The sequence below is a fragment of the Anopheles merus genome, chromosome 2L, assembly GCF_017562075.2.
Source record: "Anopheles merus strain MAF chromosome 2L, AmerM5.1, whole genome shotgun sequence".
Classification (NCBI taxonomy): Eukaryota; Metazoa; Arthropoda; class Insecta; order Diptera; family Culicidae; genus Anopheles; species Anopheles merus.
The window spans coordinates 32,560,080-32,572,884 of NC_054083.1; the positions used below are offsets into that span (position 1 = coordinate 32,560,080).

Consider the following 12,805-nt stretch of genomic DNA (forward strand, 5'->3'; position numbering starts at 1 on the left):
CATTGCCTTCTGGGCGGTGCATCGAAACCCTACAGCCTCTGCCACGCATCGGTACGCTTATCATCCATATATCACGCTCGCAGCTTGTTTGCTTCTTGAGATGAAGATCACCCCACCCCGAAGACACCCGCCCGCCTGCCCTAATGCCTTGAGCTCGGCGGCAAGAGCGACCCCGCGGCTACTGGCCAGCCTCGTCTGACTGTCTGACAAATGGACGGTCATCACCGTGATCATCGTTTGTCTTTTTTTGTTGTCAGTGCTGTAAGAGCTGTGGTCGTTGTTGTTGCATTGTTTCCCACCAGGAAGCTAGCGGGGCGAGCAATCCCTATCGGATTCGGACAAAACCTTTAGCCGGAGGCAACCGCACGGACAGAAGTCTGCTGGAGCCGCAGCGTTACGGAGCGTCCACGTTTAGTGCCATCGGGAGCGGTGCAAGAAGATAGAGTTGTATTAGGGCATCTAGCATTGGACAGAGGATCATTAATAGGTTTACTTTCATCTAGCAATCAGCTCATTGATCAGTCATCGTCAAATAAATAGTCGTTTGTGCATGTGTGTTTGTTTGTGTGAACAGTGATTGTGATGGTGTAAGTTGTGAGAAACCCGTTAACACAGTAGCAGAAGCACCGATAACCTGAAATCATCAAAGCGATCAATACCCAGCAAGTGTATAGTGCAGTTAAGGTGTAATGGCGCCCGAAAAGGATGTGGATGTGCTTGGTGAGCCCCGGGAGCAGATGGGCAGTGGGAATGGTGTGGTTGGTGAAGGCAGAGAAGGAACAGATCGAGCGGAGGAAGGTGATCGTACCGCTGATCAGGTGACCGAACAGGTGACGGTGGGTGAGCGTAAGGGCAGTTACGCCGTGTACAACAATGGCAAGAAGGCGGAAAAGGTAGCGGAGATGGAGAAGATGCTGCCGGAGGACGTGGAGGACATGTACCGTCACATGCCAGTGACCAAGGATACGAGCTGTGGCTTTTGGATGTTTCAGGGTCCAATGCTGCAAAGGTAATTAGAGCCTTACGAGCTGTTATCTTTTCGCGTATTAGTTCTTGGAAGTGTCTATTTGATGAAATTCAGAGGGACCTGTAGCTTAGAGAGACATTCATCTCAGGGAATCGAACTAAACTTGTTGATATTTCTCCTTAATCAAGTGCTAAGATATGGCATACTTTCAACACAAAACATTGTCATTCAATGGTTAATAATACTGAATTAAGGCACCAGTAATGGCACATACGCCTTAGAGGATTTTGTACTTTAGACAACCAAGGAATTAACTGTGTCAGGCTTTCTGGGACCCTTTTGTCGCCACAAAATCGTCAGATATAGTAGAAACAAGCTAATTACTAAACACTTTTGGGTCGTTTAGCAGAAGTCAGACTAACAATGCATTTCATCATGAAGAGACTTGCACAGCAGTTCTCAAGCCTAATAATATTCAAAGATTTAGTTATTAGGTCACGCATTCAAGCCCAATTTTTGAACAATTTCCTCGATTCTTCACACACCTTCAACACTCCTCGCCCTAACGTAGGTTCGCCAACAAGAAGGTGTACGTGTTCATGTACGGCGTGGTGGGCTGCATCTTTTCCGCTACCTATGCGTACTTCAACGGTACGATCACGACGCTCGAAAAGCGCTACAAAATTCCGAGCAAAAACACTGGCATTATCTCGGTCGGGAACGACATCAGCGCGCTGCTGCTGTCCGCCATCTTAAGCTACTACGCCGGAAAGGGCCACCGGCCGCGCTGGATCGCCTTCGGGCTGCTGATGATAACGGCGTTCTGCTGGCTGACCGCCCTGCCCCATCTGCTGTACGGGCCGGGGGAGGCCGCCCTCTCCCTGACCACCGAGTACGGTGCAACGTACGATGCGAACCAGACGGCCGAGGTGATGGAAGCCCAGAAGGCCAAAATCCTCTGCCGCACGAATGGTATGTGCTGGTGCTAGGACACTGAAAACACTATCTCGCTTAATATGATTCCTGCTCTTTCCTTTTGTCTCCCTCTGCAGCCACTCGCGGTGCGGAATGTGAACGGGAGGAGGGCACACTGGCACCACAGATCGTGCTGTTTATCGCCCAGTTTATCTCCGGCATTGGAAGCTCGCTCTACTACACGCTGGGCGTCTCGTACATGGACGATAACATCAAGAAGTCGAAAACACCGGCCCTGGTCAGTGTGTCGTACTTTCTGCGCATGCTCGGACCGGCCATCGGGTACACGCTGGCGTCCTACTTCCTGAAGCTGTACATCTCGCCCTCGATGACGCCAACGATCAGCAATACCGACCCGCGGTGGCTCGGTGCCTGGTGGATGGGATGGTTGATACTGGGTGCCGTCCTTGCCTTCTTCGCCATCTTTATGGCCATGTTCCCGAAGCAGCTGCCGCGTGCGGCCGCCCGGAAGCGTATCGCGCAGGAAAAGCGCCGCCTGGGCATGCAGCTGAGCGATGCGTCCAAGCGCGAGGATGAGCTGCCCGCTTCGTTCAAGGATATGCTGAAAACCTTCAAACGCTTGCTGCGCAACAAGATCCTGATGCTCAACAACATCGCCTCGGTGTTTTACTTCTTCGGCTACATGCCGTACTGGATCTTTACGCCCAAGTACATCGAGACGCAGTACAAACAGTCGGCCTCCACCTCGAGCTTGGTGACGGGCACGGTTGCGCTATGCTTTTCCGCGATCGGTGTGCTCCTGTCCGGACTGGTGATCTCGAAGTTTAAGCCCCGTGCACGCTACATGGCGGCGTGGAATGTGATCGTGGGTCTGCTGTCGGTGATGGGCATGATCGCTTACGCGTTTCTGGGCTGCTCGGCTAGCGAGAACTCGGTTATCGTTAACATTCCTTCGCAGTAAGTATGGGAGGGACAGTGAGATCATGTGTAAAAAGGATGTGCCTAAAGTGTGTATTTTGTTTGTAATTAATGTGCAGAACGGATCTTACGCCCACGTGCAACTCGGCCTGCCAGTGCGATTACGTCAAGTACTCGCCGATCTGTGGTGAGGACGGTAACACCTACATCTCGGCCTGTCACGCCGGCTGCAAACGTCAGAACCAGTACGGTGATCTCAAAGTACGCTGACATTGACTCACAAAGCTGACGCTCGTGATCGTCTCGGTTCGACTTGCGGCCACTATCTTATCGGTTGTTCTCCTTCCCTGTTCACAGATTTACGGCGAGTGTTCGTGCATTACGCCGGTGGTCAATTACACCAGCCCACTGTACAATCAGTTGCTGACGGGTGGCAATCACACCACCACCAGTACCGCTGCAGCCCGGGATGAGAATATGGTGAGAAGATCGCGTCTCATCTGCTCTTATTGCTTCCCTTCGTAATACACTGTGCTTCCCTTCTTCGCTACAGTTCTCACTAGGCGGATCGGCCATTGCGGGACCGTGCCCGCTGAACTGCCAGAAAGAGTTCATCACCTTCCTGGTGGTGATGTGCTTCCTAAAGTTTTCTGGCGCCACTGGCCGGGCAAGCAACTTCCTCGTGTCCGTGCGCTGCGTCGACGAGAAGGACAAGGCCGTATCGATGGGTTTTGGCATGATGGTGCTGAGTCTGATGTCGTTCATACCTAGTCCGATCTTTTTCGGGCTCGTGCTAGACAAGACCTGCCTGGTGTGGGGCAAAACGTGCACCGGCAAGGGCAACTGTTGGCTGTACGATGGGGAAACGTTGAGGTACGGTTGCACTGGAAGCCGCTTCGTTGTAGGAAACATGTATACATAAAAAATGTCTGTGATTTTTTCAGGTATTTGCTGAACTTCATTGCAGCGGCTTTCGTGCTGGTGGGCACGCTGTTCGATTGCGGTGTGTGGTATTACGTGAAGGATTTGAAAATCTTTGACGACGAGGTGCAGGATAAGGAAATTGCGCTCGCCGATAAGGAGGAGGAAGCGATCACGGATCGACCTACGTAGGCGGTGCACTTTGGGTAGTGTAAGTGTTGTTTTGTTCCTAATGTCGTTAGCGGCTGGAAAACGGGTTGCCTAGTGGACGAGGAAACGGTTATGTATAGTGAAACTATGACGATTATTTAAATAATTAGCTATCTGTTAAGAAATGAAAAGAATCAAATTTCGCGCTTGTTCTTATTTAAGCTATATGAAAGAAAACGCGTTATCCAAATGAAACTAATGAGCTAACCCATTATTTGAGCAAAGACTATCTTTGCCACTGGAACAAAAATTTAAAATACTTAAAATAATAACGATTCATCCTTTCACACGGAAATTCAACATCAAAGCTGTGTTTGTTTTACAGTATTATTATACTTCATTTCTTAGCTTTACTGTTCTTTTTTTTATTTTTTATTCTCAAAATATTTGTTTAAATTAGGCCTTTCTAACAAAGACTCCTTGGCGATTGTAGCGCCCTCTGCAAAACTTATGATAGCGAATACAACAACCACCAAAGCTGTGTCAATAGCGCTACCTGTTGATTACCTTGGAAACTACTATAAAATTATGCTTTTTTATTGCAGTTTAAAAAGCTAATCGGGTTTTCCCTTATAAAAGGAATTCATTTTTCTCTTCAGTTACATTTTATTTTTAGTCACACAGCTTAACAACAAGCTCGTCATGGGTTGATGATTCTAGTGGACTGCGCCTACGTTGAAATAAAATCCTGCTATGGGTGTTCAGTAATACACTGATAGCCAAGCCCTTTAGTGATACAGGCAGGGTTGTTCCTGCAATGTTTGATACTTCTGAGCAGAAGAAGAAAAATACGTGCTTTAGTTGATTTCCTTGAGCTATTCTTCTTCTTCTTCTTTTTTGGCTCAACAACCGATGCCGGTCAAGGCCTGCCAACCCACTTGTGGGGTTGGCTTTCAGTGACTTATTGATTTCCCCCCATAGCAGGATAGTCCTACGTATGGTCTATTTGGGGCTTGAACCCATGACGGGCATGTTGTTAAGTCGTACGAGTTAACGACTGTACCATGAGACCGGCTTGAGCTATATTTTAGTCAATAATAAAGGCTCGTAACATTCATGGAACAGCTAGGACATAAGTAAACATAAGTGAATTTTTAAACATGTCTTATTATAAATTCTCGTATTTAAATTAGTTAATAAAATGTTCAACCAGTTTGTCAATGTTTCAAATTCAGCCAATCAAACCAGGTACGATCATCTCATGAACCTACACATTATAATTGAACTATACTAAAATTACACTATCGATAGCTTCCGAATACATTTTAAATCAAATTTCTAGTCATTTGCGTGAGAGCACACATGATTAGATGCATAATTAAATATCATACACCACCATGGAATCGGCAAGCGAATGCAATGATATCACCAATTTAAAAGTCGCCTTTTAACACCGAGTCCAATTTGCAGGCAATTCATCCTGATATTTGATTGCTGCAAATCGCATCGTTGATTGTCTTTTATTGATTATTAGTGATCCGAAAGTTATAATTAAGCTGAAATGAATATCGATTGATTGATAAACAGCACATCAATAACCACAGCACAGCAATGATAATAATAATAATAATAATAATAATAATAATAATAATAATAATAACCGTACAGCAATGAATCCTAGCTCAGTGGCTAATGACTTTTGAGAGGTGAAGTAAACACATCTGCTAATTCATTCAACAACTTGTGGAATAGAGACAGCATAAGGCCGTTTGGTTTGATTGCTGTTTATTTTCCTCCTGTTGGTGGAGCATTATTTCAGGAACTATGTATTTGAGCTAGTTTTTTGTCTACAAGCGTACAGGTCAACGAATTCTACTAAAAAAAAGAGAACATTTTCGCACGAAAGTTATCATCGCTCTCCACCGGCGACAAACAAAATGTCCAAAATCATGCTCTATGATATATGATGAGGCACCGATCGTCACACCAGTATCTTTGTGTGCCCCGTGTATCTGTGGGGCAATAAACCGTGGCCTAAGGAAAGCAGATAAGCCTACCGGGTGTGTGCATCGGCTCACGCCACGATCGCCGGTAAGCCAGCCAGTTGACGGACAACCGTGAGAGCACCATGAACGGTAGTTTGGCGAACGGATTGAACGAGGGCCACCTGAACGCGCCGCCGACGAAGATCGCCTTCGATCGAAGCATTTCCGCGTACAGCGTGCGGGATGTGCAGTGCGGGTTTTGGGTGTGCCGTGGCCCTTTCTGGCAGCGGTTGGCCAGCAAGAAGCTGTACGTGCTGCTGTTCGGGCTGATGGGATGCATCCTCAACTCGACCACCTCCTACTTCTACGGCACGCTCACGACGGTGGAGAAGAGCATACAGATCTCGTCCCGCACGGTGGGTATCATTACGGCCGGATCCGACCTATCCTTCGTGCTGGCATCGCTCTTTCTATCGTACTACGCCTCGAACCGCCGCAAACCGCTATGGATAGCGATGGGGATTGTCAGCATGGCACTATCATGCTTCGTGAACGCATTGCCCCACTTCCTGTTCTCAAAGGCACAGAGCGAGCTGGAGCAGAATCTCGGCAACTTGACGAAGGGTGCGGATAACCTGTGCCGCGAGGATCGACTATCGCCAGACTGTTCGCTGGACGTCGGAGATATAAGGCCACAGATTGTGCTGTTCTTCGGCAGCTTCCTGTCCGGCATTGGGACATCACTATACTTCACCCTCGGCCTAACCTATCTGGATGATAATGTGCGCAAGGAGAAGGTACCGTTTCTATCCAGTTTGGCTGCGTTCGGGCGGCGCATGGGACCGCTGGTTGGCTTTTCGTTGGCTTCCCTGTGTTTGAAGTACTTTGTGCACGTCGGCGTCGATCCGGGCTACAACCAGAGCGATCCGCGCTGGATTGGTGCCTGGTGGATGGGTTGGCTTGCGCTCGGCTCCACGCTTATCATCATCGCACCGTTCTTTGGTAAGGAGTGCGCGAGTGCGCAAACGCAATTTCGCAACATGTTTTTGCAGGCGAGCAGGCAGGCGCCAACACGGATTTGTTTTTGCTGTTGACACTTTCAGAGTCGTAGATAGTAGTGGCAGTAAAGCCAAATCCTGCTGTCTAGCCATCTGTCTAGCCAGTGGGAAAGTGGAGTGCGTTCAGTGTTTAACGTTTGTGTTCGCTTAACGATCATGTCATTGCAGCCAGCTTCCCGAAGGTGCTGCCCAGAACGGCGGAACGCATATCGCTTTCCCGGCAGGCGAGTCGCGCTAGCGGTACCTCGACCGCTGAAGAGGATGTCGAGACGAACCGGAAGGTGTCATTCAGTGACATGCTGGTTACGGTGCGCCGGCTCGTCACCAACAAGGCGTACGTGTTTAACAATGTGGCCAGCATCTTCTATTTCTTCGGGTATATGCCGTACTTCCTGTTTCAGGCTAAGTACATCGAGATCCAGTATCGGCTGACACCGTCCCAGGCTAAGTAAGTATCGAAAACGGACGCAAGTTGTCTATTTCTTCAGTAAATCCTATGCTCTATTATTATGGCAGCATGATCACGGGATCTACTTCGCTCGTCTTTTCCGCACTGGGAATACTGATCGCCGGTATGGTGATCCAAAAGCTGCGTGTTAGTTCCAGACAGTTAGCCGGCTGGAACGTTATCACAAGCATTCTTTCGGCGGCACTCATCGTTGGATATGCGTGGTTCGGTTGCTCTGCCTTGAACAATGCAGATATCGTTGCTAAGTAAGTTTCAATCCAACTAAGTATAGAGGTATAGTAAGGAAGAATTTAACACATTTTCACCATTCTTGCAGTTCTCAAGACGCGTCCTGTAGTTTGGGATGCAATTGTGAGTTCGTGAAGTACGCCCCAATCTGTGGAAGCGATGGACAAACGTATCTTTCGCCGTGCCATGCTGGATGCCGGGACTCGCTCAAGGATCCAACTGGAACAACGGTAGGTGACACTGCGTTCGTATGAAAGCAACAACTGCTGATCGGTTTGTTAACACCTGCCAGCTCTACACAAACTGTTCCTGCATCGCGAGCCCGACAGAAGATTTGGATGCCAATTTCACTTCCTCCTACGGTTCGGCCACGCCTGGAAGTTGCCCGGTGGACTGCGGGACACCGTTCTACTTCTTCCTGATGTGCCTGTGCTTGAACAAGTTTATCGGTGGCACGGAATCGGCAGCAAATTTTCTCATCGGCTTAAGGTGATAAAAGTTTTTTGTTAGTTCTTGGGAGGCTGTATAAATCAAAAGTATACTATTTATTTGTAGATGTGTCGAGCCACGCGATAAAGCCATCTCGATGGGATTCTCGATGGCGATCAACACACTGTTCTCGTTCCTTCCCGCACCGATCGTCTTCGGTGCGATCATCGACCGGACCTGTGTGCTTTGGGGCCGTACCTGCGCTAAACAGGGCAACTGCTGGCTGTACGATGGTGAGGCACTGCGCGCATCAATGAACTACACGGCGGCTGTGTTTGTCATCATTGGAACTTGCTTCGATATGGGCACCTGGTACTACTCGAAGAACTTTAAGATATTCGACGATAAGCCCGGCGAGCAGAGTGCTAGCAAGAGCCCCACGGAACGGGAGCTAGTGTCGCTCGTTAGTAAAGCGAAGGAAGAGGAGGCACGCACTACTCGTAACAACCAGTAACCGGTTTGATCACGACGACCTTGACGACTTCTTGTGTGGAGCTACGGACAGCCCGGGTGGATTGTGTCGTGTGCCATGCCGTGCTGCAGCATCTGTGTACCTGCGCGTTATCACTCATTTGATGGAAAACACCGCTTATCGGTCTGTACTGCAAACAGACGACACCTAATGTGTGTGTGTGTGGGGGGCGTGTGTGTGTGTGTGTGTGTGTTTGTGAGTACACAATAAACTGACCCATGACTCTTGTTGTGGGTCCACACTAAGCTATCGTGTGAGTGGAGATGATTTAGAGCAGCCTAGAATACAACGGGATGCAAAGAGTAAACAGAAAAGGATCGTAAAGATGTTATCAGTGACCTTGCGATGTTACTGTCATTGTACACCGTTTTGAGTGGAAAACCCGACAAACAACAGCACACCACGGGCAATCCCATACGTCTCTACGCTTTAGTTCGATCAATCTCTATCATTTTATTCTTCGTTAGTAATTACATTAGTTACACACGTGTTGGTTTTGTTATGCTTTTTGTTGCCTTGCCTACACAACTGCTCTCCCTTCGACTGTGTCTTATCTATACCAAAACAAACAGAAAAATAACCGAATGAAACAAAACAGCACAAACTTCTGTCCAAAAAATCAAAATTTGGGACAGCCCCTAAAGATCAGATCATTCTTAGGCTGGCAGCCCTCCCTTGATCGCTCTAGCCGACACGTCTACTATGGAAATTTTCCTCCACTACCTTCCTAGGGGGCCGAAATCTATTCCATTTGAGCCACTTAAACGCTAAAGTTATCACAGATTTTGCGAAATTTTTTGTTTCGTTCGATCGTCGTACGTGTTTCGTTTCAGCTTCGTTTGTTTTTGGTTTTTCTCGTGCCTCATGTTTCCTCATCTCATTCTAGTATTATTTTGGAGGAGCTTGCAGGTATGAGCTATGAATGGATGAGAGTTACAGAGTGTGTGTTCCGCTGTGTTAAAAATATCGATTAACCGACCGAAATCAGTCTCTTAAGCTTGCTGCATTACAGCATGTGTACGTTTGAGATTTGATGATTGCTTTCCATTTGTTTCGAGTTTGTCTCAGCTCTAGCTGTAGCTGAGGTGCCCTGTAAGAACGTAGCAGCGGCTCCCGGCAAAGCATGCATATGAGCGGCTCCGGTGCCTGCGTGCTCGGCGGGGCACCGGTATCGACCCGAGTGACGTCGATGAAGCCATTGCTTGTGTTTATTTTACAAATCTGTGGAATGGAGAAACGGAAAACGGGGTTTTTAGCACAAGATGGCACTGTATGTTGAGCACGGTTATACTTACGAGTTTAAAATGAATTGTGAAGGTCCTTTACCACATGATCACTGCGCACCGACATTTTTTTCTATGCTTTGTTCCTAGAAGTTGGTTTGTTTCATCTGTAGTGGAAGAGTAAAGAGTAATTATTGAATAAAAAAAACATTTCTTAATTATTTCTAGCCTTACCAGTTTCGATTGCGTTCGCTGTTCAGTTGTGTGTGTGTCTGTTTTCCTATTTTACATCAAAACGCTACTGTTTCCCTTAATTTAGCTCCGTTTTTTTTTTTTCTCATACACCCTACACAGTGCAGGTTCGATGTACAGCTGTACAGACAAAACCCAGCAGATGTAGGAGTGGCCATTAAAACCACTGATTGAAACGAGGCTACTCGTTGCTAGTGAAGCTGCTTCATTCGTCTACTAAGTGTGATCTAGTGTCCAACACGCCATCTACAACGGGTTGAGATCACGGGCTCACACCGGGGAGTTGGGATTGTTTGCATTTTGCAATCAGTTTTACTTCACTTCTTTCTCTCTGTTTCTTTCTCCCAAACTGTCTGCTAACAAATTGTTCCTAGCTTACGACGATGAAAACGGATTCTACTCACAACTGGAATTGGGGACTGGATTTATGTTTGCTTCTTGTTTTTTCTTCTTCTTCTTCATCTTTTACTAACCTTGCTACTACATTCGATTACTATTGTGTATTTTGTTTACGTTGTTTGTTAGTGTATGGGTTTTTGTTCTGCTCTGCTCATTTCCATTTGTTAGCTTCTCTTTCAATAGGTTATTTTGTTTGTGCATTGTCATAGGATTTCCTTCGCTTATCACAGACATTGTTGTTGTTGTTGTTGTTGTTGTTGTTGTTGTTGTTTCGCTTGTTAAAATGTAACGACTCCTTTGTGTTGAGAAGGGCCTGAAAATGCAGTAGAAATGAGTTAAAGAGTTGAAGCGTTGAAACTGTGATGAAATAGCTCACCTTATCATCAGACGTTTCCATTGCCTTGGTACACGTCCAGTTCGTTGTCTTTCGGGTTAGTTGAGCATTGCTGTTAAAAAAAAGAAGAAAATAATGATAAGATTGAAAAGATCAGTAAAAAGAGCAAGCAAAGACAACAAAACATCCTACCGATTGCTTCGCTTCCCATCGCTTCAACGCGGACTTGTACCGCTCGAACTCATGGCACCAGTCGGAGTAGATTTTCTGATAATCGTTACCCTTGCTCGGTGCCGTACACCTGTAAATACATCAGCTCTTTAGCGTGCCGGGCCAGTCTCATTGGCAGCCTATTAATCACATTAATCAAATATCTTACCGATGCGCATCCACAACCAAGCTGAAGCTGCACAGCAGCGACCCACCGAGATAGCAATCGTACCGGCCGCTGTCCGCTTCGTTGATTGCAATCACCACCAGCCCGCCCTCGGACGTTTCGATGTGCTTGGTGACGCTGTACCGGACCTCGTACCGGCCGCGCTCCTTCGAATGGTGGTACCAGGTGACCGGCTGGTACTTCAGGATTTCCGGCACCCGTGCAAAGCACCCGAGATGGACGCTCTGGCCGAAGGTGACGATAATTTTCTTCCGCATCACGTTCGTGTCACAAATGTCCGACGTCCGGTTGCCAACATCCTGTTTGGAGCGCAGCCAAGGGAGGGAGATGAAAAGAGGAGAAGGAGGAGGTGTTAAAATGGAACTTTCAACCCTTACCCGAAGCACTGCGCACAGTTCGATTGCGTCAAATTTCGCCCAATAATGCGTGATTAAATTCAGTATCGCTTTTTAATGCGATTAAAGCCTGCCTAGATAATCATCAGCACTTGGCCCCTTCGCCCCGGTGCCCCGGACTAATGCTTTGCTGCGCGATGCGTTTTCGGGTTGGAAACCCTTTTAACGCCGGTTTTCAATTAACGATACATTATGGCGATGGTGCCATCGGGACGACCATCACCACCCGGCCAGGGCATATGAGTTCGGGTGCGGGTCCCTTTGTGTTTGTGAGGTTTTTTTTTCTATCTTTCAAGGCCCACACCTATCTGGCGGTCTCGTGGTGACGATCTACTGGTTATGACCCAATTCTAAAAATCAATTTCATCGTTATAGAGTGATTGCACACGTCCCTCGATTGCTCCCCACTGGATGGCAAATGGTGGAAAGGTTTGAATCCTGCTCGGGTTTGGTGGTGAGTAATTCCGAAAGGGATTTCAAATCGAGCTAATGGCATCGAGCGATAGCAGGGAGAGATGGAGAAGCAAGGCCCCTTGGGGGAGTAATTATTCTAATCATTACACCTGCACCTCGCCCAAGGACTATCGGTAGGAGCAGTGGAAAAGCACGCGCGTGTTCCCCAAGCGCGCAATAAAATTGAAATCGATACTAATAAATACGTGTGCGAGTGTCGATGAGTTTTAGGCGCCGACAGTAGGGCAATCGGGAGATTTTCCATTCCGTTTTTTTTTGTTGCCGTTAGTGCTGATAGGTTGACTAATGGAATCGAATGAAAATGGACCGGATTTTGCTGCTACCGGGGCACCGGGTGGGTATGAAGGAAACGCTTAGTTTCGATCGATTTGGGAAAGCTTGACATTATCCCGATGGTGGTTTAATCACTCTTGTGTGCGCTCTTTTTTTGTGCGATTGTTTTGTATAAACTGTTATTAATTTATGCTTTAGCACTGCGTTTTTCACTGTCCTGGGTCTTTTATTTGTGTGGAATTTTTTTGATTTATTGTCAAACCAGTTGAAATTGTCGCGTAAATTGTCTAACTTTAGGCGTTGGGTCAAATGTGAGCGAATAAATTGTAAAATAGCAACGTTTTGTTGATACTTGTTATCTCAAAAACATTCCATGCATGATTTTACGAAGCCTGAGGCATGAACATATTTTCCATGAAGTACAAACATGAGCCGAAGAAACATTTAATTTGCTAGCATTTACAT

The 12,805-nt window shown here is 47.1% G+C and overlaps 3 protein-coding genes across 3 annotated transcripts in view; 2 read left to right on the forward strand and 1 right to left on the reverse strand.

The window, feature by feature from the left end:
* Window positions 1–241: 241 nt before the first annotated feature.
* LOC121593487 (solute carrier organic anion transporter family member 74D-like) lies at window positions 242–4,104 on the forward strand. The gene is made up of 7 exons (XM_041915853.1): window positions 242–1,009; window positions 1,539–1,939; window positions 2,020–2,860; window positions 2,941–3,082; window positions 3,179–3,301; window positions 3,375–3,694; window positions 3,766–4,104. Exons 1-7 carry the CDS (start codon window positions 690–692, stop codon window positions 3,932–3,934), a joined length of 2,316 nt encoding a protein of 771 aa, XP_041771787.1. The 5' UTR covers window positions 242–689; the 3' UTR covers window positions 3,935–4,104.
* Window positions 4,105–5,982: 1,878 nt separating this feature from the next.
* On the forward strand, window positions 5,983–8,838 carry LOC121592193 (solute carrier organic anion transporter family member 74D-like). The gene is made up of 6 exons (XM_041913578.1): window positions 5,983–6,879; window positions 7,104–7,383; window positions 7,452–7,649; window positions 7,721–7,862; window positions 7,925–8,121; window positions 8,188–8,838. Exons 1-6 carry the CDS (start codon window positions 6,021–6,023, stop codon window positions 8,573–8,575), a joined length of 2,064 nt encoding a protein of 687 aa, XP_041769512.1. The 5' UTR covers window positions 5,983–6,020; the 3' UTR covers window positions 8,576–8,838.
* A 188-nt stretch (window positions 8,839–9,026) lies between these two features.
* LOC121592192 (semaphorin-2A-like) overlaps window positions 9,027–12,805 on the reverse strand; it is an 88,108-nt gene continuing 84,329 nt past the window's right edge. The window contains exons 11-16 of the mRNA XM_041913577.1: window positions 11,181–11,497; window positions 10,994–11,102; window positions 10,844–10,913; window positions 10,051–10,780; window positions 9,889–9,983; window positions 9,027–9,814 (exon numbers count right to left, since the gene is read on the reverse strand). Coding sequence (XP_041769511.1) covers window positions 10,851–10,913; window positions 10,994–11,102; window positions 11,181–11,497 — 489 coding nt within the window. The 3' untranslated portion in view covers window positions 9,027–9,814; window positions 9,889–9,983; window positions 10,051–10,780; window positions 10,844–10,850. The remainder of the gene's footprint in view (window positions 9,815–9,888; window positions 9,984–10,050; window positions 10,781–10,843; window positions 10,914–10,993; window positions 11,103–11,180; window positions 11,498–12,805) is intronic.